General features: G+C 33.8%; 4 protein-coding genes and 1 long non-coding RNA gene across 13 annotated transcripts in view; 2 read left to right on the forward strand and 3 right to left on the reverse strand.

Moving 5' to 3' along the window:
* LOC122521325 (serine/threonine-protein kinase tricornered) overlaps positions 1-1959 on the reverse strand; it is a 52882-nt gene extending 50923 nt beyond the window's left edge. The window contains exon 1 of the mRNA XM_043641956.1: positions 1550-1959. Within this exon, the coding sequence (XP_043497891.1) occupies positions 1550-1551 (2 nt within the window). The 5' untranslated portion in view covers positions 1552-1959. The remainder of the gene's footprint in view (positions 1-1549) is intronic.
* Positions 1960-2655: 696 nt separating this feature from the next.
* LOC122521326 lies at positions 2656-3246 on the reverse strand. Its single transcript, XR_006304739.1, has 2 exons — positions 2964-3246; positions 2656-2833 (listed from the first exon to the last, which is right to left on the reverse strand). It is a non-coding gene; the product is annotated as an uncharacterized LOC122521326 (long non-coding RNA).
* Positions 3247-3526: 280 nt separating this feature from the next.
* LOC122521327 lies at positions 3527-9642 on the reverse strand. 6 transcript variants are annotated; one of them, XM_043641961.1, is made up of 6 exons: positions 9295-9642; positions 8499-8653; positions 8161-8377; positions 7010-8034; positions 6619-6920; positions 3527-6408 (listed from the first exon to the last, which is right to left on the reverse strand). In XM_043641961.1, the coding sequence occupies exons 1-6, from the start codon at positions 9356-9358 to the stop codon at positions 6336-6338; spliced, it is 1836 nt and encodes a 611-aa protein (XP_043497896.1). In that variant the 5' UTR covers positions 9359-9642; the 3' UTR covers positions 3527-6335. The 6 variants fall into 6 exon arrangements, with proteins under 6 accessions (XP_043497896.1, XP_043497899.1, XP_043497897.1 ...); XM_043641964.1 differs by having other exon boundaries at positions 7010-8001; positions 8499-8656; XM_043641962.1 differs by having other exon boundaries at positions 7010-8013; positions 8499-8656.
* A 99-nt stretch (positions 9643-9741) lies between these two features.
* Positions 9742-13993, forward strand: LOC122520906 (glutamic acid-rich protein-like). Its single transcript, XM_043641225.1, has 5 exons — positions 9742-10855; positions 10934-11112; positions 11282-11479; positions 11564-12290; positions 12981-13993. Exons 1-5 carry the CDS (start codon positions 10688-10690, stop codon positions 13689-13691), a joined length of 1983 nt encoding a protein of 660 aa, XP_043497160.1. The 5' UTR covers positions 9742-10687; the 3' UTR covers positions 13692-13993.
* A 1974-nt stretch (positions 13994-15967) lies between these two features.
* Positions 15968-18737, forward strand: LOC122521329 (very-long-chain 3-oxoacyl-CoA reductase-like). Of its 4 annotated transcripts, none has more exons than XM_043641966.1 (4): positions 15968-16523; positions 17093-17532; positions 17773-18116; positions 18226-18737. In XM_043641966.1, exons 1-4 carry the CDS (start codon positions 16499-16501, stop codon positions 18491-18493), a joined length of 1077 nt encoding a protein of 358 aa, XP_043497901.1. In that variant the 5' UTR covers positions 15968-16498; the 3' UTR covers positions 18494-18737. The 4 variants fall into 4 exon arrangements, with proteins under 4 accessions (XP_043497901.1, XP_043497902.1, XP_043497906.1 ...); XM_043641967.1 differs by having other exon boundaries at positions 17099-17532; XM_043641971.1 differs by having other exon boundaries at positions 15970-16523; positions 17109-17532.
* Positions 18738-20459: the final 1722 nt, after the last annotated feature.

The raw sequence follows: 20459 nt of genomic DNA on the forward strand, positions 1-20459 counted from the left end.
TTTTCGAATGACTCTTTCGGTTTGTTAGTTGATTTGTTGGTCTATGCATCGGCGTCCGGAAAGAATTGACAGAGCGTAGCTCCGTCGCTGTGCAAGTTCCCTCGGTATACGAGTTCGTTCGTCAGGTCATTTCTCTCTCGGCCAACGGCCGTCCACAAAGGTGGACAAACTAAAGAGTCGCAAAAAATAAGAAAGAAAGACTATGCAAATCGAAATTATTTTCAAAATACATACACATCTATGTACAATGTGTATATATACGTGCTCGCATACCCATGTACAATGTATGTCGCGACATAACACACACGCACGGACACATCATACATATATACGCATATAAGAGACGCACGCGCGAAAGGGGCGTATAAACTATACGGCAATAAAGTGTTATTCACAATAGGCTAATACACAAGTAAAATCTGTCTTTAACATCTCCTACTATAATACAAGAAACGAATGTTTGACAATGTTCGTATGACCATTTAAATATGGCGCCACTCAAGATGGACGCTTTTAAAGAGCGCAACGATTATCATCCGTAACGATATAATACGAGCACCTAAGTAATGTACATTTCAACGTATCTACGACAAATCGATAATTAGTGTATACTTGTAAGAATAATAATAAAAAAAGAAAACAATTAGAATACTCTCTCGAATGCGCTGTAATTCTAATGCAAGAACTTTCATTTCAAATATCATATTAAACGTAAGAAAATTTCAAGAAAAAATCAATAGGTAATTTTCAGTGTTTTCCTAGGAGAAAAATCAATGAACTAATTCTTCCTGAAAGAATATAGAAGAGTCTTGTTTATCGAGACAAATGATTTTCCTCTTCGTTCCTCTTTCAACAGCACGTGTACGATAATTACAAATAAAAGAGCAGCCAGTTATTCGGTGCTCTAGCATTACAACCTTTTCTTCGATGTTTGCATCTACGAAACAAAAAGAGAGGAATAAAAGAACGTTGTTATAAATAAATTGTTCTTTAAAAAACTCGTGCCATGCTCCCCATGCTGCGACACGCTACAATTTAAAGATAAACATTTGATCTTGTGAACGGTACTTAAAGCCATCTCTCGCATATACGTAGATACAACACATAGGCTGCCTAAAAATTGCTTTATCGAATTGACAAATGATCAATTTACTATCTATCAGAAAAAAATTATTTTTTCATTTGGCAAGCTCGCATCAGCCGATTGACTTCGTTCTTGGTGATGCAACTTTTGATACGACCCGTACATGCAAAAATACACGTATTTAGACCATATCCATATATATGAAAAGTATATACATATAGAATACAACACAACGACGATCAGCAACGTCAACTACTCGTTTCCTCCTTGTCATAACCACAAATTGGAAAAGCTTGACTACTCAAAACTTCACTCGGAGTGTTGAGTGCAATGTTCGTCTCGATAAAATTTAAATCTTTCATTTTCTTATTTTGACGTACTTACGATTAAGAAAAATCTTTTTTTGTTTTTTACTCGCACTCAAAAAACGATAGAAAAGTTTGACTGTACCAAGACGATACTTACATTTTAATACGATGGCTCAACCGTGGACCGCATTCGTAGGCAGAAAACGATCCGACGAACACGACGTATATACTCGAACGACCACACCGCTTTATGATCCTTGGTTCTTCTTAAACGAGCTAAGGCTGCTCCGATTCGCAAACTTCAGCTTCCTAGGGTTCTCCTTGCTGTTGCTGCTGGCTTCGATGGCTCGGGCTTGATCGCGTTCACTCACTCTCACTCGCACGTTTCTCCTCTACGATATGAGGGAGAGGGAGAGAAAGAGAGAGAGATAGAGAGAGAGAGAGAAGAAAGAAAGAGAGACGAGTATATAATAGACTCGCACGAGCGACCGACTGGCCTGGCCAGTTCTCAATGTCTGCTTTTCGCGGTTATATCAACTGTCTCTCTCTTTTTCTTTCTTCTTCTTTCTCTTGCTTTCTTTCTTTCTTCCTCCCTCCCACCCTCCCTCTCTCGCACACACTCTCTCCCTTTTGCTCAGACGTTCGTTTCTCGCTTTTCTCTTCTCTTTCACTCTATCAGTATTCGTTCTATCTCGTTCGGTCGTAATTTCGTCTCTCTATTTCTTTCTCTCTTGCTCTCTTTGGCTCTCTGTATATAAAATTGTCACCGGTAATTACCAGTCGTGTCGTGACTTAGTCGTCGATGGTAGGTTAGAAAATTGTCGTGACACTTGTACGCTTGTCGGCACAATTTGGAAAACCGATTTAATCGCTTTGGGAACCGTCGAAAATTAGTGGAAAGGAAAAAGTATTGACAAATACGTCGGCGTCGCGGCGGCACCGTCCTCCACTCCGCTCGAACGTTACTCCGATACGTGCCAGTGCTGCCACCAACCGGCTAATCTCTTCAAACTTCCTCGAACTATTCGAAAAATGAAAGAACCTTTCGAATATAACGGCTTTTCTTTCAAACTGATATTTTGCCCTCTAGCGAATAACTTGCTAACTTATATCGTGTTTTACCTTTTACACCTTCCTAAGTTCCTAATTTCATATTATTTTTAAGATTGTTTTAACCACGATCTTCAACACGTTGTTTTCATTAAATTACTGTAAAAAAATATAATAAAATAGATTATACCGATGTATAATACAGTTATTCAATAAACAAACAAAAATTAATTTATTTTCAATCGAAGAAATACATTTTTCTATCGGATAATATCATTAATTGACTTATACCTCTGCATTTAGCATCAATTCTCTTTCGAAATCTATAACAAATCTAATCTAGAATTGGTGTCTTCTCTTCCATCTATCGTTCCTTTCGTTCTTCATTTTGCTGTAGGATAAATATTTAATTTAAAGTTCATATTGTTCTTATAATAGAATATCAATCATCGATTATTGTATTTGTTATTCAATGTTAATGATAGATTTTTAAATCTTTTGTTTAAATAAAATAAAATTACCTGATTATCCATTAACTTTACATAACTTTACAACATTTTTATTCGTTGACAATGGATCCCATAGTAATGGCGCTCGGCAAAAACCCGCGAAAAGAATTCTAGTAGAATGAGCAAGACGATGCTGATTGGTTCTTCATTTTAGTTACTACGGGACTCATAATAATATTTTTATATTATACAAATAAAAATCACAATAGCTTTTCACAATCTACCAAGTTTTTTGACAATAAAAAATGAATTAATTTGTTTTTAATTAAAGTAATTTTGTTCCCAAATATTTCTAAAAGCGAACAATCTTTGTTAAATTTTGAAAATATTTCATGACTATTGACTACTTATTGATTATTATGGATTAAATCAATCGTTTTAATTATTTAACATATTCATTTTTCATTCATTTTATAAAATTGAACAAATATTTATATTTAATTATATGTAAAATATATATATATATATATATATATATATATTTGTAAAAAAACATTGACGCGTAGCAATAAATTCTAAACGATATTTCAATATTACGGATAATTGATTTCAGAATGAAAAATCGAATAAAATGGTTCTTTTTATCATCATTGTTATTATTTCATTTGATATTGTACATTTTGCTATAAGTTTGGATATCGTTATTCAATAAAATAACCTCTTAAAATTAAAATGGAAGGAAATAAAAATATGTATATATATACAGTAAAGTGTGTTGCAAGTTAATTACTATGCTATAGCTAAAATATAGATAATTGAAATGTTTTTTTATTTAACAGAAATATTGCTCTTTATGTTAATACTGATAAATTTTCATAAACGGATTATACCGCTTGTGTGGTGCTATTAATATCTAATTAATTAATCATAATATTGTTAATATCTAATACATATCGTTTAATATCTAAACACTTAATATATAATTGTACAACGATTCTCATATTTTAGAACAATAAAATTTGACACATTATGTACAAAAAACAGATTGTATATTGCAGAATTTGGATTTGTTCTTCTTTTTTATTTTTGTTAATTTTTTTTTTTTATTGTTTTTTTGGTTTGCTTTTTTTATTTGCTGGAAATAATAGCTTCTTTGTAGAAGATACATTAAGTTTTTTTTTTTTTTTTTTTTTTTTTTAAATTGTTTATCTCAATGTCGGATTAGTGCTAAAAATAAAAATTATTCTCTAAATCATTATTATTTTGGTGCTTTTCTCTCTCTCATATTTTCTAAATCACCAATGTGCGTAAATGAGTTCTTCTCGCTCTTCTCGCAGCCTTTTTATATCAATATATAAAGATGCCCGAAAAATAATGTTAAAACAACTTACTGGAATTACCGTATGAAATATAGTCGTTAAGACTTAAAAATTTTTTTCTTTCTTATATATTAGTCGATTGACAAAATCAGTCTATATACATCTTTGTGAAAAGTAATAGAATTGAAATGTATGCTACAAATTTGAATTAATTTTTCATATGGTATCTAACTTGAAATTGGAATCACTTTTTCTTCTTTTCTTTTCCTTTCATAAAAGTTCTTATTGAGTTTTAATTTTTATCTCTTTTATTAAATCTTTTTTTTTTAGTCACACGACTTAGCACGCATTAGTTCGAAGGTACTAATGACGATAAAGCAAAAATATCAATTATTAATATTATTATTTTTTTTTCTTTTTAAGTTCCTATTATGATCTACAATATTATATCACAGGAGTACGAAGAAGATACTTTTAAGTAATACTATGGTTGAACACAGTATATGTCATATCAATTTTTGTGCTGAACTTTGAAGTAATCATGGCACTGTTCATGAAAATGATACGAGAAATAAGAAAGATAAATATTTCAGTGATTAAAACGGAAATAAAAAAATTATCAAAGAAATGGGTTGTATATGCCACGCAACTTATACATTGCCATTTAAAACGTGTATATGTATATGTTTTGTGTGTTTGTGTGTTTTTTTTATCCAACTTCTACCTAATATACTACCCAATTGTTATTGTGATATCATGTTTAAAAAAGTATCGTATATACTACTGAAAGAAGATATTTAGTTGCTCGTATCTTATTGATGACGAGAATTTAAAGTTCCTGCATGTAGGATACAGTACAGCCTAGATAATATGTCTATTTTTGTTAAACACATGCGATCAATGTTTGCAACAATACTGCTTTCCATGTGATGAATTTTTTCCTTTTTTTCATTTCTCTCTTTTTTTTTTTTTCTTTTTGTTTTTTTCCTTTCTTCCCTTTTTTTGTTCTTTTTACGTTAAGATGAACCATATTATTTGTAAAGAATCATATAACAACAATGTCTAACAATGACACTGAAGTGTGATACCCCTTTTCTTTTTCATTCGTTTTTTCTTTCTCCGTAAACCTAAATCTAAATTTAAAAACATCTTATATGAATCAATCGTTATAGTATTGAAAATTGACTTGAAACTATTATCAAATTTAAAAATGATCAAAAATTTACAAAATATACCTTCAAAATTGTCCAAACTTTTGGCACACCCTTCTATGATCTTTTTTTTATGTATGTATACATATTAATAGTTTCGTAGAATTTTTATATTTATAGATGTAAATAATATAGCCACATTTTGTTACTTTGTTATTAAATTACTTAATAAAATAAATGCAAATATAACGATAAGCTAAAAGATATAAAAAAAAAATAGTATGCTATCTTTAAACTACCTATGTTTATGCACTGACATATATAAAAGAAAAAAAATCAACATGCAAAGTATATACATGTATGCATAAATAGTGTATAAAATAAAAGGACGAGCATATAAAGTAATTTAAATCCCGACGATTTGCTTTTGCATAAATCATGACAATTATTTACGACGCCGTACTTACATATAAAAGTGATTTTTATTGATCAAATTAACAATAAACAATTAAAAAATATATGATATATATAATTTTTTTTCAATTGAAATATACGATTGCATAAACATTCGCAGTTCGGCGACGTGCACATTTATGATAACTTTTTCAAAAAATATCTATAATAAACTATAAAGTTATAAAGAGCCATTTTTGTACGTTCTGTGTATCACTTATTTCTGCTTTCTAATCAAATACCTGTAGTAATGTAACAGAAATGACGCAGATCTAACGAACTTCTTTAGTACAAAACGTTATTATTTGTATCGAGATTTTGCTATCAACACTGCTCCATGTTATGCGTAAAGCGAATCGAATTTTATTTATTCCGTAATGAGCGTACGATCCTAATATTTAATACGCATTCGCGTATTTTGGTACTTACTCAACATATAGACATTATATATTTCTTTTTCTTCTTCTTCTTCTTCTTTTTCTTCTTCTTCTTCCTCTTTCTTTCTTTTCTTTTTTTTACATTTAATTTTCATCCGAAGATTCTGTAGAGCTTTGCGGCATGGTATTAAACCAATTTTCTCGAACTCCAGTACTCCTAAACAACAACAATTCTCCATATAAATCATATATATTATGACATTTCTTTATATATAAAAAAAACAATGTAAAATAAAAACAAGAAATAAAATACAAGTTTCTTCGAGTTCGGATAAGGAAGCTTGAGTACTTAACAAAGGTGCATAACTTGAATATATTAATAAATCATTAATCAATAAAGGGTTTTAAGGTTTTTAAGGGTTTTCACCTTGTACGTTGACGAGTACTTGTCGGCAGTGTAAGAGAAGTCCTATAATACTGAGGTGTGGCACTTGATGCTGTATCCTCTGGTCTCCTATGTAATGTCATGGTTTCGTGCGGTGATGTAACCAATTCATCTTCGTTATCCAAATAATAACGAGATCCAGTTGCGCTTTTACAATTTTCGCACTCGCTACGATAATCATCCGCATCGTCGTGAAGAGTTGGAAGAGTTTGCATACTGCAAGTACAAGCTACCGATTCAAAACTTCCATCTTCGTTAATCTCATTAGCAATGTTTAAAGGAGGCTACAAATAAATAACATCACAATTAGAATGAAATATGTCTCCTAGTATACGGGTAACAGATGTATAAAGTAATATTACTATTGCAGTACCTTAAAGTCACACGGTTTTCGCGAAGCAACATTTCCTTGTAATCTTTCAATTTGAGTTACACTCGTGACGGATGTTATAACGTCCTTGCAAAATATATTAGAAGGATCTTGCATATGTTCTTGATCGTTAGAAACTATCGGCGAAGGTGATTGCGGCAAATTCTTTGGTGACAAACTTCTCGGTGGGAGATGAAATATCTCGTCCGTAGAACGATCGCTCATAATATCTTTTATTCTAGTCGTAGGAGTGTTATTCGTGAGCGTTCTCGGAATAGTACGATGAGCGGATATATCGGAACTTGGTAAGCTCGCAGATATTGTAAATGCACCACTTTGTCGAGGAAACGTGGTATGTTGTCGATAACTTTTCGAAATAGTTGAATGCGAACTCGTTAATGGTTGGGTATCGTTACTTGCTGTAGCAATTTGATAAGTGAAATTCGTTATACCAGTGGATACTGGCAAATTTTCATATGTATTCGTAGATGCCGCGTAATTTGTAGCAGTGGATGTACCAACGTTAAGGGTCGTTGATTGTTCACTCTGATTAAGCTGGTGACAGTTCGTATATGTGGTTAATGAACCGATCGCTACGTTTGACGATGATACTAATGGGACAGTGCTTGCACCGTTACTATTCGAAGGCATCGCTGAAGTCGAATTTAACGCATCTTGACTATTAGCTACAACGGCTATATTCGGATGGCTATTGGTATCTTGCAAATAGCCGTTTGAAAAATTTAATGGAGACAATGTAGTATGAGGGGTCATAGATAAAAGTGCTTGCTCTGTCCTAGCAGCGGCTACAGCTTCTTCGTAAGGCGGAGGTGCTTCCCCGCGTGGGAAATAATTGTTTGCCGGTTTCCACAAAGGATATCCACCGCCACAAGGAATGTCATCCATCGGAATGCCATGCTGTAGTCCTCCTCTTTCTAAATATCCCATACTGCCCAGATTTCTTTGGTCCTCTGCTAATTGTCTGCTTTGTCTTCCTGCCACACACACTAACATGGGATATCCTGAATCTTTTATGCATAATATCATTGTAAATTATGTAGCTATTAGTATCAAAGGACTTTGAAATCATTTTATGATTATATATTATCTTTAAAAGCTATATGTATATACTGTATCATTATTCTAAAACATACCTCTAATTTTTCGTTGACGTAGGCGATATATTAAGAAAAATAGAAGACTTAAAGATAATATTGCCGTTACAAAACTGGCAACAGAACGTAACCCTATATCATAGTTAACGCTTCCTTCTACCAAATTGGTACCGCTGCCGTCAGATTTTTCATTAGCATCGTTTAAGCAAATAAATTCACAGCACTTTTCGCTTCTTCGCATAGATTTACAATCTTCCTTAAAAGTTATATCAAAATAAGAATATATATATATATCCAGACGTTCGGCCACATAATTTTATAAATAATTACACGCTATAACAAACAGGATATTAATTTTCAATTAGATATTAGGATACCTCAAGAAATTTGCAGATAACAGCTTTGCACCATTTTGGATTGCCGTTGTCACAAACACAAAATGTACAAGGTTCCGGACCAGGAAAGTAAAGGTAACCGGTTTCGTAAGAACGTCCTTGTAAATCCTTGCAAGCAACTCCGTCTTCTGCGCGAACTGCTAGTGTCCAATGATATGAATAGTTTCATATAAAAACATACATCAGAGAGATGAGCCTTACATTATGAAAAGCCATACATTCCAAAGAGGATAGTTGTAAAAATATTTAAATATTTAACTGCATACAACAAAAGTAAGTACCCATAAAAAGCAACTGACAATTAGATGAAATCAATATTATCTCAACAAAATATCACCTATCAGCAAAGGTACACTCGTATAAGGTGTTATTATTTTATTAATTAAAAGAGAAGCATACGTAAAAACTTAAATAAATAGAGCATGTTATCTATATATCGTTTAAGCATTGCCCTAATTCAGAGCCACACGCATTCGAACGCGGTCACATTGACGACAATTGTGATAAGTATCAGATTGATAGGACTTCCAAGTTAAGTTAAAAAGAGGCTAGAAGAAAAATTGATGTGTTTTTAGACGCAAGAAAAAGAAAGAAGGAAAGAAAGAAATAGAGTGAGAGAGAGAGAACGAGAAAGCGAAAGAGAGAGAGAGAGAGAGAGAGAAGGGGGGGAGAGAGAGAGAGAGAGAGAGCGAGTATGGAGGTAATATTATATACGAGGAGTTAAAGATAAAATATAAAATGAAATAAATAAGATAACGATAAGGTTTTTTGAACGCACCGTTAAGATGTAAAGTGAATGTGAGGACTGCATAACCGAGAAAGTCAACGTTGTTGTATTTCATTCTGCGTTCGTTATCTCATCATAGTTATCGCTCCGTGGTCCAACGGCAAGCCTTTTTACGTTCTTCCGTTCTATCGTGTATTAAACGTCAACGTTTCCTCGACGACATTTTGATTCCTCTTAGGAAGTTAGGGTACACTACCGATCTGTGCATCACGGTAGACAATAGCGAAGAGAGTCGTGTCCAACCCGAAAGCCCGACATTACTCTACTTAACGCTCTCGCATCTCGGCCTATTTCCGTATTTCCTTTTCTACGATCTATATACGTCTCCCTTCCTTCGAATGAGCACAGCGACACCCGAATTGATCGATTAACGAACGGAACAGTCGTCCGACCACTGACGTCTATACTACCACCATCTGTACGTAACATTTAGTACTTAAATTCCACCTTCTCTCTCTAACGTGCACGCCGCGCACGCACGCCGCGCGCGCTAAACGCGCAACATTCCTTACTCTTTTTATCATTTATATTTTTTAATGAAAATAAGAGACGGCATCGTATTTTATTATTTCTTTTAAATAGATATTTACGTACGACGATGATTTCACTGCAAATGATTTCAATAAAAATAGAAAAAATAATATAATCGATAAAAATTGACATGTCCAGTCTCGATCAGTATCGAAACTCGAATTCAGATTCGTAGGCGGTTAACTCTATTTCAATGATCGATCGTTATTTTATTACGAGAACTTGTGTAATTAAATGATTGAGTCTCTGTTTGCCGACTGACTAGCAGATTATAAATTTTGATCACGTTCGCGTTTATTTGTCCTGCACAACGTAGAACGAATTGCTCTCGAACGGTTCGCGTTAAACAATAATTATGTTCCTCGATCGATAACGTTCATATGTATGTTACGTTCGCAATATTATACTACGTCATATACTTCCTAACTAGTTTTTCAAGCTTAAAAATAAAAGAATAAATAAAACAAAAGAAGCGAAATCAAACGAAATATCGAAAACACGAACTTCACGTTCGTCGAAAAATCATTCAAAACTTTCCCTTTAAACTATTTCTTTCTACAACATAAAAACCAAATTTTTCGAGCAACAAAATGAATTGACCAATATTTTTCCCCTACCATATCAACGCAAATTTAATTAAATCTGATCCAAAAGAGAAAGAAAACAAAAGTAAAAAAGTTAACAAGAAAATGGAACACAATTGAAAATAATTTTGGTCCGTTTAAACGATACAGAAAAAGTCGATAAAATGAAGTTTCACGATCTATTGCACAAAGGGAAATTATAAATGGAAAGGAGATAAAAAAGTTATAATACACAAGCGAGCACACAGACGTCAAATTTCTAATCAGATATGGATATGAACGATGACGATCCGGAGGACGTGAAACGTGCAGTCTCGATAGAGAAAGAAATAAATAAAGGTAAAAGGGATGACAAATTTGAGGGATATCCACGTTTTGAGAAGAATAAGGAAAGATGGTTACGCTGCGCCAAACCATTGGCAAAAAAGAAAGCCCAAGTAAATAATATTATAATATAATAATATAAAATTGAAAATTATATATTTGATGTACCAAGCAATCAATTGGATGACTAGAAATCTATGGCGGAGAGTGAATGTTGCGATAGAAGAAAAGTCTCGGCGGCAGCAATGAAGGAGAAAAAGCAAGTAAAGGTGATGATTTACGGTAAACCCTGCATTTTCCCAAAACTGGACATCATTCCGAGACATTGTCTGTCAAAGAAAGAATACATCGACGTGCTAGCGACTCCGAAGTATGATTGATAGAATTATTGTCACGAGCCTAGCTTGCATGGCCTATATACAGATTTTATTCGTAATTCACTGAAAAATGACATTACCTTTTTCATCTTGTTCATTTGAACTGATCAAATAATACCTAATAATATTACATACGTTCTAATCATCGTTGTTTTTAAATAGTCGTAGATGTCCACCAGCGTGTCTGCAAGAGGCAGTGATAAGAAAATTAAAGCCAGTTTCTCAAAGAATCAAAGAATTAGCTCGACCACCAAAACACCGTATGTTGATCACCCTGCAAGAGGGTGCTTCCAGATTGAAACCCGAATTCGTGGACAATTTAATCAAATCTTTGGAGGGTGAAACTTGTCTAACGCCAGAGTATAGTGGTTTTTAACATATGTTAATTATTAATAATAAATAAATTGTCATTAAATAAAATGACAATATTATCGATGATTTCAGACAAGCAGCGAAAGCGTTTCGCAATAAAAAACGTCAAAGAATATCTCAGAGACGAAAAAAGGAACGTAAGTTTAATCGTTCTACGCGAAAATCTAAGAAATCAGGTACACTTAGTGCAACGATATTGGATAAGGATGCTGTAACTTGTCAATATATGATGGCCGAACGTTTTGTAAAGAGTATTCTTGATTGGAGATGTCCAATACCAAAAGAAGAATACGAGGATATAGCCAACGTGATAATCAAGAGATTGAGTTACGCTCTCGAATATACGCCATTAGATGAGAGCGATCGTAAGTCGCAACAGATGCGTTTCCTCTCGGACGTTGTAGCTTGTTGGATATCCGGAGTGCTTTTCGAAGTTGCGGAAGATCGTAAGATGGAATTGGAACAATTATGCGAGAAGAAAAGAAAAGAGGAGGAGGAGGAGGAGGAAGACGAGGAGGAGGAGGAGGAGGAGGAGGAAGACAAGGAGGAGAAGGAGGAGGAGGAGGAACAAGAGGATGAAGATGACCAGGATGAAGACGAGGAAGAAGACGAGGAAGAAGACGAAGGAGAAGAAGAAAAGGAAGAAGAGGGGACTGATAAGGAAGCTCAAGAAAGGGTTCAGCAGGAAGAAAGAAGGAAAATGGAGGAGGAAGAGGAAAGGATGAGGAAGGAAGAAGAAGCAATATTAGAAAGTGAACGAAAGGAAGAACAGGAAGAAAGAGAAAGAATCGAGGAAGAAGCAAGGATACAGAAAGAAATGGAAAAAGAAGAAGAAAGAAGAAAGAAAGCTGAGGAAGAAGAAGAAGAAGCTAGATTACAAAAAGAGAAGGAAGAAGAAGAGGCAAGATTACAAAAAGAGAAGGAAGAAGAAGAGGCAAGATTACAAAAAGAGAAGGAAGAAGAAGAGGCAAGATTACAAAAAGAGAAGGAAGAAGAAGAGGCAAGATTACAAAAAGAGAAGGAAGAAGAAGAGGCTAGATTACAAAAAGAGAAGGAAGAAGAAGAGGCTATATTACAAAAAGAGAAGGAGAAGAAGAGGCTAGATTACAAAAGAGAAGGAAGAAGAAGAGGCTAGAATAGAAAAACAGAAGAAAGAAGAAGAAGAAGCTAGATTAGAAAAGAGAAGGAAGAAGAAGAGGCTAGATTACAAAAAGAGAAGGAAGAAGAAGAGGCTAGATTACAAAAAGAGAAGGAAGAAGAAGAGGCTAGATTACAAAAAGAGAAGGAAGAAGAAGAGGCTAGAATAGAAAAACAGAAGAAAGAAGAAGAAGAAGCTAGATTAGAAAAAGAGAAGGAAGAAGAAGAGGCTAGATTACAAAAAGAGAAGGAAGAAGAAGAGGCTAGATTACAAAAAGAGAAGGAAGAAGAAGAAGAAGCTAGATTAGAAAAAGAGAAGGAAGAAGAAAAAGGTAGACTAGAAAAAGAGCAGGAAGATGAAAAAAGAAGAAAGAAAGTCGAGGAAGAAGAGAAAGCAAAGAGAGAAACGAAGTTAAGAAAGTCTATAGTAACGGTTGGGGATTACGGCGATTTCTTCTCTACCGACCTACCGTTCGTGACCTTTCGTAAACTGATCGACGTTCTTTACGCTATGTTAGAATCTATGCCAGAAAGTAAAGGCGTCGATCTGATTCGCGATCGTATTCAAGCCGCGATCTATGATAAGTTTCGAACCGTTATAGAAGAGGAAGATCCGGAAGCATTGAACGAACATATGAAAGATGTCTTGATCGTTTTGGCTGGAAAAATAGCAAATTGGATGAAAAATATTCTTACAGAGTCGCAAATTATTTTCCTCGACAAATATCCAGCTGAAGTTGAATCCATCGAAATTAGGGATTGGTCGAAATGGCTGACTTATGTCAGCGATACCGCCGACAATTGGGGTACCTGGCTTCGCAAAGTCCTCGAGGAAGCTGAAGGTATTAACGAAGAGGGAATAACCCGAGGCGATTGGCAAGACTGGACGAAATCCGTCGACGTTGATGCTCTCCTTTGGAGACGCTTTCATCTACAAACCATTCACCAGGCTCATAGAAACGTCACGTTGATGGCGCAGAGAGAAGTCGTTAAGACTGGCACCAAGACAATGGACTTCACCGAGAAAGAAATACGGAACGCCGATCTTCAAATTGTCGCTTGATTACCAAAAACTAAATTCCACTAAACTTCTTTCGCACTAACTTTCTGGAACGATCTAGAAACGATCTAGAAACGATCTAGAAACGATCGTGATACGCGATCAATTTCATTTAATATTTGTGTGCTTTTTAAGAAATTCTTTTAACGATTTTCAACTAACCGATAATAATTAGAAAATTCATATTTTCAACTTCAATTGAACAAACTTCTCAACGTTTTCTATCGTGATTTTCTATCTGCTAAACGAATAAATTCTGTTTTCTTTTTTCCACGATACATATTAAAAAGTATTCGTTAAACGTGTATACGATCAACGTTATTTCCGGATTTTCTCTTTAACATATTTACGTACGTTCGTATAAGCATACGATAGATTCAAAGGTCTTTTATTCAAAGTTGGACATTAATTCAATATTACGTAAATAATTTTTTTAGCTTTAGAATGACCTGCTTATATAAAATCCAAAAATATATTCTAATCATAAAAAAAATAAGCAGGATATATAATTTTATGATTATTTTCTTATAAAACATATAAGGTTATCGAGAAGATTTGATAAATTTACGAATCCCTGTTAAAAATTATCAAATCATCGAATGACATTTCGCAAATGATTTTATTTCGAATAACATTTTCAAAATATTATATCATAGAAAGAAGTGATCTTTGACAAAATCAACGATATGATAATATAATCTAATCCGATGAACAATGCCTCGTCGTTTTTAATTTTTAGTAGGGTTTTAATTAACGATATTAAATTGCAATCTAAGTGCACGATCCTTGGATCTCCTCGGACTTTCACCAAATTACTTTGGTTTCTTTCACCAAATCCGGAAAGGAAGAAAGTCGACGCCGTGCGTTCGAAGAATTCTTGAACGAACGAACGAACGAACGAACGAACGATTGATTTCCAACGAGTAAAGAACGAATCGATCGTCGGTTGATGTGCGAAGAAAACACTTGAGAAAGAAAAACAGTTGCGACGCAATAATTGCTTGTCAAAACTTTTGAATATTATTCATGACTCAAACTACTCAAATTCTGTAAATATTTTCCTACGTCATTATCGAAGCATGTCTTATCGTTTTTAGCGTTTTTCTATTCAACTTAAAATTTTTCCTTTTAATCCAAGAGCATAAAACTTATAACGTTTTTCTTTTTCTATAATTCTGGCAAATAATTTTGAACGTTCAAGACAAAATGAATTCCTATAACCTGATAGTAGCTATTAATTCACAAAAAGATTCGCGTAAATTTATTTATTTAATAATTTATTCGATAAAATAAATAATTTTAATATCAATCATAAAGTTAATATATTTATATATTATATGGATATCTGAAAAATATGACAATGTGAAACTTTGATTGGTCTGATAGAAATAATAATATAATAATATTATAAATATACAATAATAGTCGCGATAGTTGTAGGGTTAGTAATGCACCAAATGGAAAAAATATTTAAATGAGATTCGTCGAAATACTTGAAGAATACATTGACCTACTGCCCCGAAGTAGATAGAAGTCGGTTAACCGTAAAGAGAAAGAAGGAAGGAAAGAAAGAAAGAAAGAGTAAGTGAGAGAAGCAAAATAGCCAACGGTACATAAATCAGTTAATAAAAGTTCGTGATACGTATCTATGTCTTTCTCGATTAAAACTGAATCGATTATTTTATTCATTTTGATTGAAGCGCGAACAAATTTTTCTTAGACAAAACTTCTTCTTTACCGATTCGAAATATTAAATGTTAAAATATTCGCTGGGTATAAAACTACTAGAAAAAAATAAAAAAGGAAATGGAACAACGGTATAAGAAAAAAAGTGTGGAAGCAACTGTTCGGAAAAACTAAGCTGCCGAAAGGCAAATCGTAGAATTACGACAAGACAGGTGTCCCGAGCATGAAAGATACCTAGGAGGGAATAACCAAAAATAAACAACAAAGTTAACAATGCCAAATCCAACACGTTTGCAAAACAAAAAGAGAGAGGGAGAAATATATTGAAAAAAAGAAAGTAACGTCGCGCGCGATCGCGACGCTTCTATACCAAGTACCCTAATTTCTCAAGCTAGGGGGCATGAATGGTAGGGGGAGAGGAAGGAAGTAAAGTATGTCGGAGAAAGAACAACTCTCTCTCTCGATACGTTAAGACGAGGATAGGACGAGGTGAAAGAGGTGCTGGGAAGAAAGTAGAAGCAGAGAGAGGAGTGACTGACTGGCGGGCTGGAGGGGAGAGAAGAGATCTCATAGCCATGACATTGCGCGCGCGCATTTCTCTTAACAGCCGTGGTCACGTTTACGCCGCCGACGTACTATCGATCCTATTTCCCTCTATTCTATCGTCTTGTTTCTCTTCTTCTTCTTGTTCTTCTTCTTCTTCTTCTTACACTCCTCAAGCCCCGTTTCATAATCACTATCTTTCTTTCTCCCTCTTTTATCCCGATTGGTGAGTTTTCTTTTTTTCTGCATATCTGCGGCAGAGTGAAGACATCTTTTAACAGGAAGACATCGGTGTATTCGTTATAATCATACAATTCTTTCTCTTGCTACTAGCACACAAGAGTTCATATCAAAGTTTTCTAATAATTGTCTTTACTACGCGTGTGTGTATTTCCAGCAATTTTCTCCCTCTCTCTCTCTCTCTCTCTCCCACTCCGTTTTAATTTGATTTTGTTAATTATCTTCGAAAGAGAATAAAAGAAAGAGAAAGAGAGAGAGAGAGAAAACAATTGGATGGGATTGTTTAAAGAAAAAGAAGATAAGAGTTAATCAAGGTTCGTCGCTTCTTCAAAAGGGATCGGATGTCAATAGGTTTGATCGTGACAAGTAAGAAAAAAGTGAGAAAGTGTATATCTAAAGCAAACTAATCCAGGAAAAGCTACTTGCTTAGATACGATCGCGCGATTTCGATATCTTATCTTACTCTTACGACTTTACTACTAAAATAGTGTTTATATTTTAACTATGGCAATGTTTTATGAGTTATTATTTAAGGATTAATTCTAATAATTCATCGAATTTCGTTATCTTTTTCCTTATTTTCAATCATATAAAAACGTTTACAATCATTTCCTATGAATAATTTATACTTTATATATAATTATGAATAATTGAAATTATACTCATTATTAAATATTTCATATATTGACAGTTTGTATTATTGACAGTTGTGTATTTAACTTTTTTTTTATTTAATGATCGTAAAAATATTGAAGTTTGGTCTGTAGGAAATAAGTCAAATGGTTTGAAATAAAAATAAAAAGAAAAAGAATTTTGTTTGTCATGCCAGGGTGAATAAATTTCATTATAGTTCATAAGCCTCGAGGTCATTGCTTAATGAACGATGACTGGCTGATTAAGCGTTGACGCAAACGTAATTCGATAAACGTTATCAGTCTCAGTCTGTTATAGAACTGCAGTGGTCATTGCAGAACTAAATTCGAAAAGGAAAATATATTTTAGGATGTTGACGTGCTGGGAGAAGATCTCTTTGGTTGTCCTGACTGCTGTCGGCTTGAGAATTTTGATAAGAGGAAGCCTATTGGCATGGAAAAAGTTATTAGCACCTAATTTAGGCTTAGGTGTAGATTTAACGAGTCAAGGTAGATGGGCAGTAATCACAGGGGCAACCGATGGACTCGGAAAAGCTTTCGCTAAGGCTTTTGCTAGTAAAGGACTCGACATTGTGCTAGTCTCAAGATCATTGCCAAAACTCAAAGATGTTGCAACCGAGATAAAAGAGGAATACGGAGTTGAGACCCGTGTCGTTGAAGCTGATTTAACCGAAGGTCAAGTGGTTTACTCTAAAATCGCTGAAACTATCGAAGAACTCGAGGTACGGTCATTTATCAATATTCTTCTACGATATTAGCAAAGTCAATTAATTCCATTTCAAGTATACTTCCTATTATTGCCTTACTTATAATAGAAATTACAGAGTGTTCGACGTTCTGAGATTTCAAAGTTCACGTCACGTCCGTGTTTCTACCGAACGAACTTATGTAAAATATATTGTCTCAAGGCAAATATTAATTAGATGATCAAAATTATGATAATAATCAAAATGTTTTTACAGGTTGGCATTCTTATTAACAGTGCTGGAGTGAGTTACGAGCATCCAGAATTTTTAACAAACATGCCAGAAGATACGCTAAATAAAATATTACAATTGAACGTGGCTGGTCTTACCGGTACCACAAGGGTGGTTCTACCAGGCATGATAAAAAGACGGAAGGGTGTTGTCATTAATATCAGCTCGATAACGGGTGATATTCCAAGTCCATATTTAACAGTCTATGCAGCTAGCAAAGCTTATGTAATTAAATTCAGTGCCGATTTAGCTGCGGAAGTAGCTTCGAGTGGTGTTACCGTGCAGTGCATCATTCCCGGAGCAGTTGCCACCAAGATGACCAAAATCAAGTGAGAACGCTTCTTACTTTTTTCATTATTTGACTTTTCCAATCTTTGCATATTTTGACGAGATTACCGACAAATCTAATTCATTTATTTATATATTTCATTTTATTAGAAAGCCAACATGGATGGCACCGACACCTGATAAGTTCGTCGAGGCAACCTTGAAAACTGTAGGAATCGAATCGCTTACAACTGGATATTCTCCGCACTATTTGGTCTACGGATTTATGAAGACTCTGGTATGCGTATGCGAGAAGGGTGCTATGTGGTTAGTGACCAGGACGATGCTCAATTTAAGAGGACGTGCTCTTCGAAAAAAGATGAAGGAACAGAAGCAAATGAAAGAAATACCGCAAAGCGATGATCTCCTAACGGAATAAATTCCTCCAAGCCATTTTTGAAGTTATTTTCTCATTTATTACTATCGTAATTCGCAGGATCTCTCTTACTACGTAAAATGATAATATTACTTATCGAGTACACGTGTATGTGTATGTGTGTGTGTGTGTGTGTGTGTGTGTGCGTGCGCGCGCGCGCGCGTGTGTGTCTGTATGCAGTAAATCACAGGAGTCTTGGTACCAACTTAAATTGTAGATTTGCAATAAATTCTCTTTCCTTTTCAAATGAAAACTTCAATTCAATTCATATAAAGTATTTAGAAACATATTATATTTAAACCTACAAATTCATACTAATATTATTGTAAACACAAGAGGTATCAGGAGGTTGAGTAACTTACCGAACGAGATGATTTGATGGTATCTTACCGACTGTCGGTAGTTCGCGTAGTAAGTTACCATCAGATCATCACCGTCGGTAAGTTGCCATCCATTTTCAACGGTCGGTAAGTCTTCACGGTAAGTTACCATCTGATCTTCTCGGTCGGTACGTCACACCATCTCCTGATACCTCAGCATTAAAAAGTTAGCATAGAACTTCAATAGTTTGAAAAAATGAATAAGTGCGCTAAATTGCTAACAAAATGCTTATTTAAAATTCATAAATGCTAACATTATTAATAAATTATTTAATTAGTTATTAATAATTACAAATGTGGAAACGTCATGAGTAGGAGATTTCTTCAAAGTACGCTTGCGCCTTGAATTTTTGGTTGCGCATGTGTATAACATATTTTTAACAACTTTTTAATGCTATACAGAAGTACATAGAAGCTCACAAGTTCACTTTTCGCGTAACTACATTCATCATAGTTACTAACCTGACCATAGTAGATACTTAATGCGATGACGGTACAATACTATAAAAGAATGCGATATTCTTTGATAGTTATGACATATACTTTGATAGTATATATAGTATAGTTATATTGTAATATAGAATTTTATATAATTATATTTAATTTTTAATATATAAATATGTGTGTGCCTTCAGAAATGCATTTATATATACATATATTTTAAAATGAAGCAATTTAAGACACTCAAATAAAAAAGAATCCAGAAGGTTTGATGATAAATCCAACGATGATTACCTGTAACAAAAAGCAAACTATATTAGTCATACAGTCAAGTGATACAATAGCCTAACATATGAGTGGTCCAATTCGCAGATGCACTTTTCAATTGAATCCTTTATTTACTTTTTATCAAATCTCTAATTACCGTTGCAATAAAATTAAATTTAAACGCGTGATTTTACATTTATATAAAATAAATAAAAATAAAGAAATAGGAAAAATATGAATACTAAGTTACTAAAAAAAATAATATCTATTAATTATTATGAGAGAAATACTTTTAAACTGCATTATATAGAAAAGAAAACTTGCAAATTTAATAAAATACGATCAAAGTGAAAAATTTTAAAGACGAAACAAGAAAAGAGAAATTACTGTAATATTTACCGAACGTTATTTAAGCTTCAAAATTTAATAATACAAAAATTGTAATATTTCTGACTCTAACTAAATACATATGCATCTTTTGGACGATATGGCACACAGATTTGATGTGCCAAGGAGATGGAATGGTCCATCATCTCCAATTACAACTACAAATTAATGACGAGCAAAAATGTAATATAATAAAATATAAAATATGACTAGAAAGCTATTCTCGAAAAGTTCTAACTTGCTGTTGAACCTTTGAAAATAACTCAATAGTCTATGTAGTTGCCCTCTTCAGCCACAATTAAGTGGGGGCCTCTTCGGCATTAGCCTCTTCTTTCTTCATCCCTGAAAACTGCATTGGACATTTTCAACGTGCAAGAAAGATAAGATATCTCATATCTTTTTTTGCAAATTAATTTTTATTTCTTTATGATTCTAATATGGAATTATGAAAAAATTAATTTATATTTAATGCTCAAGCAATTTAATATTCAAGC

This window comes from Polistes fuscatus, unplaced genomic scaffold (genome assembly GCF_010416935.1).
Source record: "Polistes fuscatus isolate 324 unplaced genomic scaffold, CU_Pfus_HIC Scaffold4, whole genome shotgun sequence".
NCBI classification, from domain to species: Eukaryota; Metazoa; Arthropoda; class Insecta; order Hymenoptera; family Vespidae; genus Polistes; species Polistes fuscatus.

Excerpts from the sequence above, each read along its gene's own strand:
- LOC122521327 (XM_043641960.1), bottom strand. The coding sequence starts at position 9,358 with ATGAAATACAACAACGTTGACTTTCTCGGTTATGCAGTCCTCACATTC. Across the intron at positions 8,657-9,294 it reads ATTCACTTTACATCTTAACG|CAGTTCGCGCAGAAGACGGA; the intron begins GTGCGTTCAAAA and ends ATTGGACACTAG. Across the intron at positions 8,378-8,498 it reads TTATCTGCAAATTTCTTGAG|GAAGATTGTAAATCTATGCG; the intron begins GTATCCTAATAT and ends ATAACTTTTAAG.
- LOC122520906 (XM_043641225.1), top strand. The coding sequence starts at position 10,688 with ATGGATATGAACGATGACGATCCGGAGGACGTGAAACGTGCAGTCTCG. Across the intron at positions 11,113-11,281 it reads GACGTGCTAGCGACTCCGAA|TCGTAGATGTCCACCAGCGT; the intron begins GTATGATTGATA and ends GTTTTTAAATAG. Across the intron at positions 12,291-12,980 it reads GAGAAAGAATCGAGGAAGAA|GAAGATGAAAAAAGAAGAAA; the intron begins GCAAGGATACAG and ends GAAAAAGAGCAG.
- LOC122521329 (XM_043641966.1), top strand. The coding sequence starts at position 16,499 with ATGTCAATAGGTTTGATCGTGACAA. Across the intron at positions 16,524-17,092 it reads AATAGGTTTGATCGTGACAA|TCTCAGTCTGTTATAGAACT; the intron begins GTAAGAAAAAAG and ends AAACGTTATCAG. Across the intron at positions 18,117-18,225 it reads ACCAAGATGACCAAAATCAA|AAAGCCAACATGGATGGCAC; the intron begins GTGAGAACGCTT and ends TCATTTTATTAG.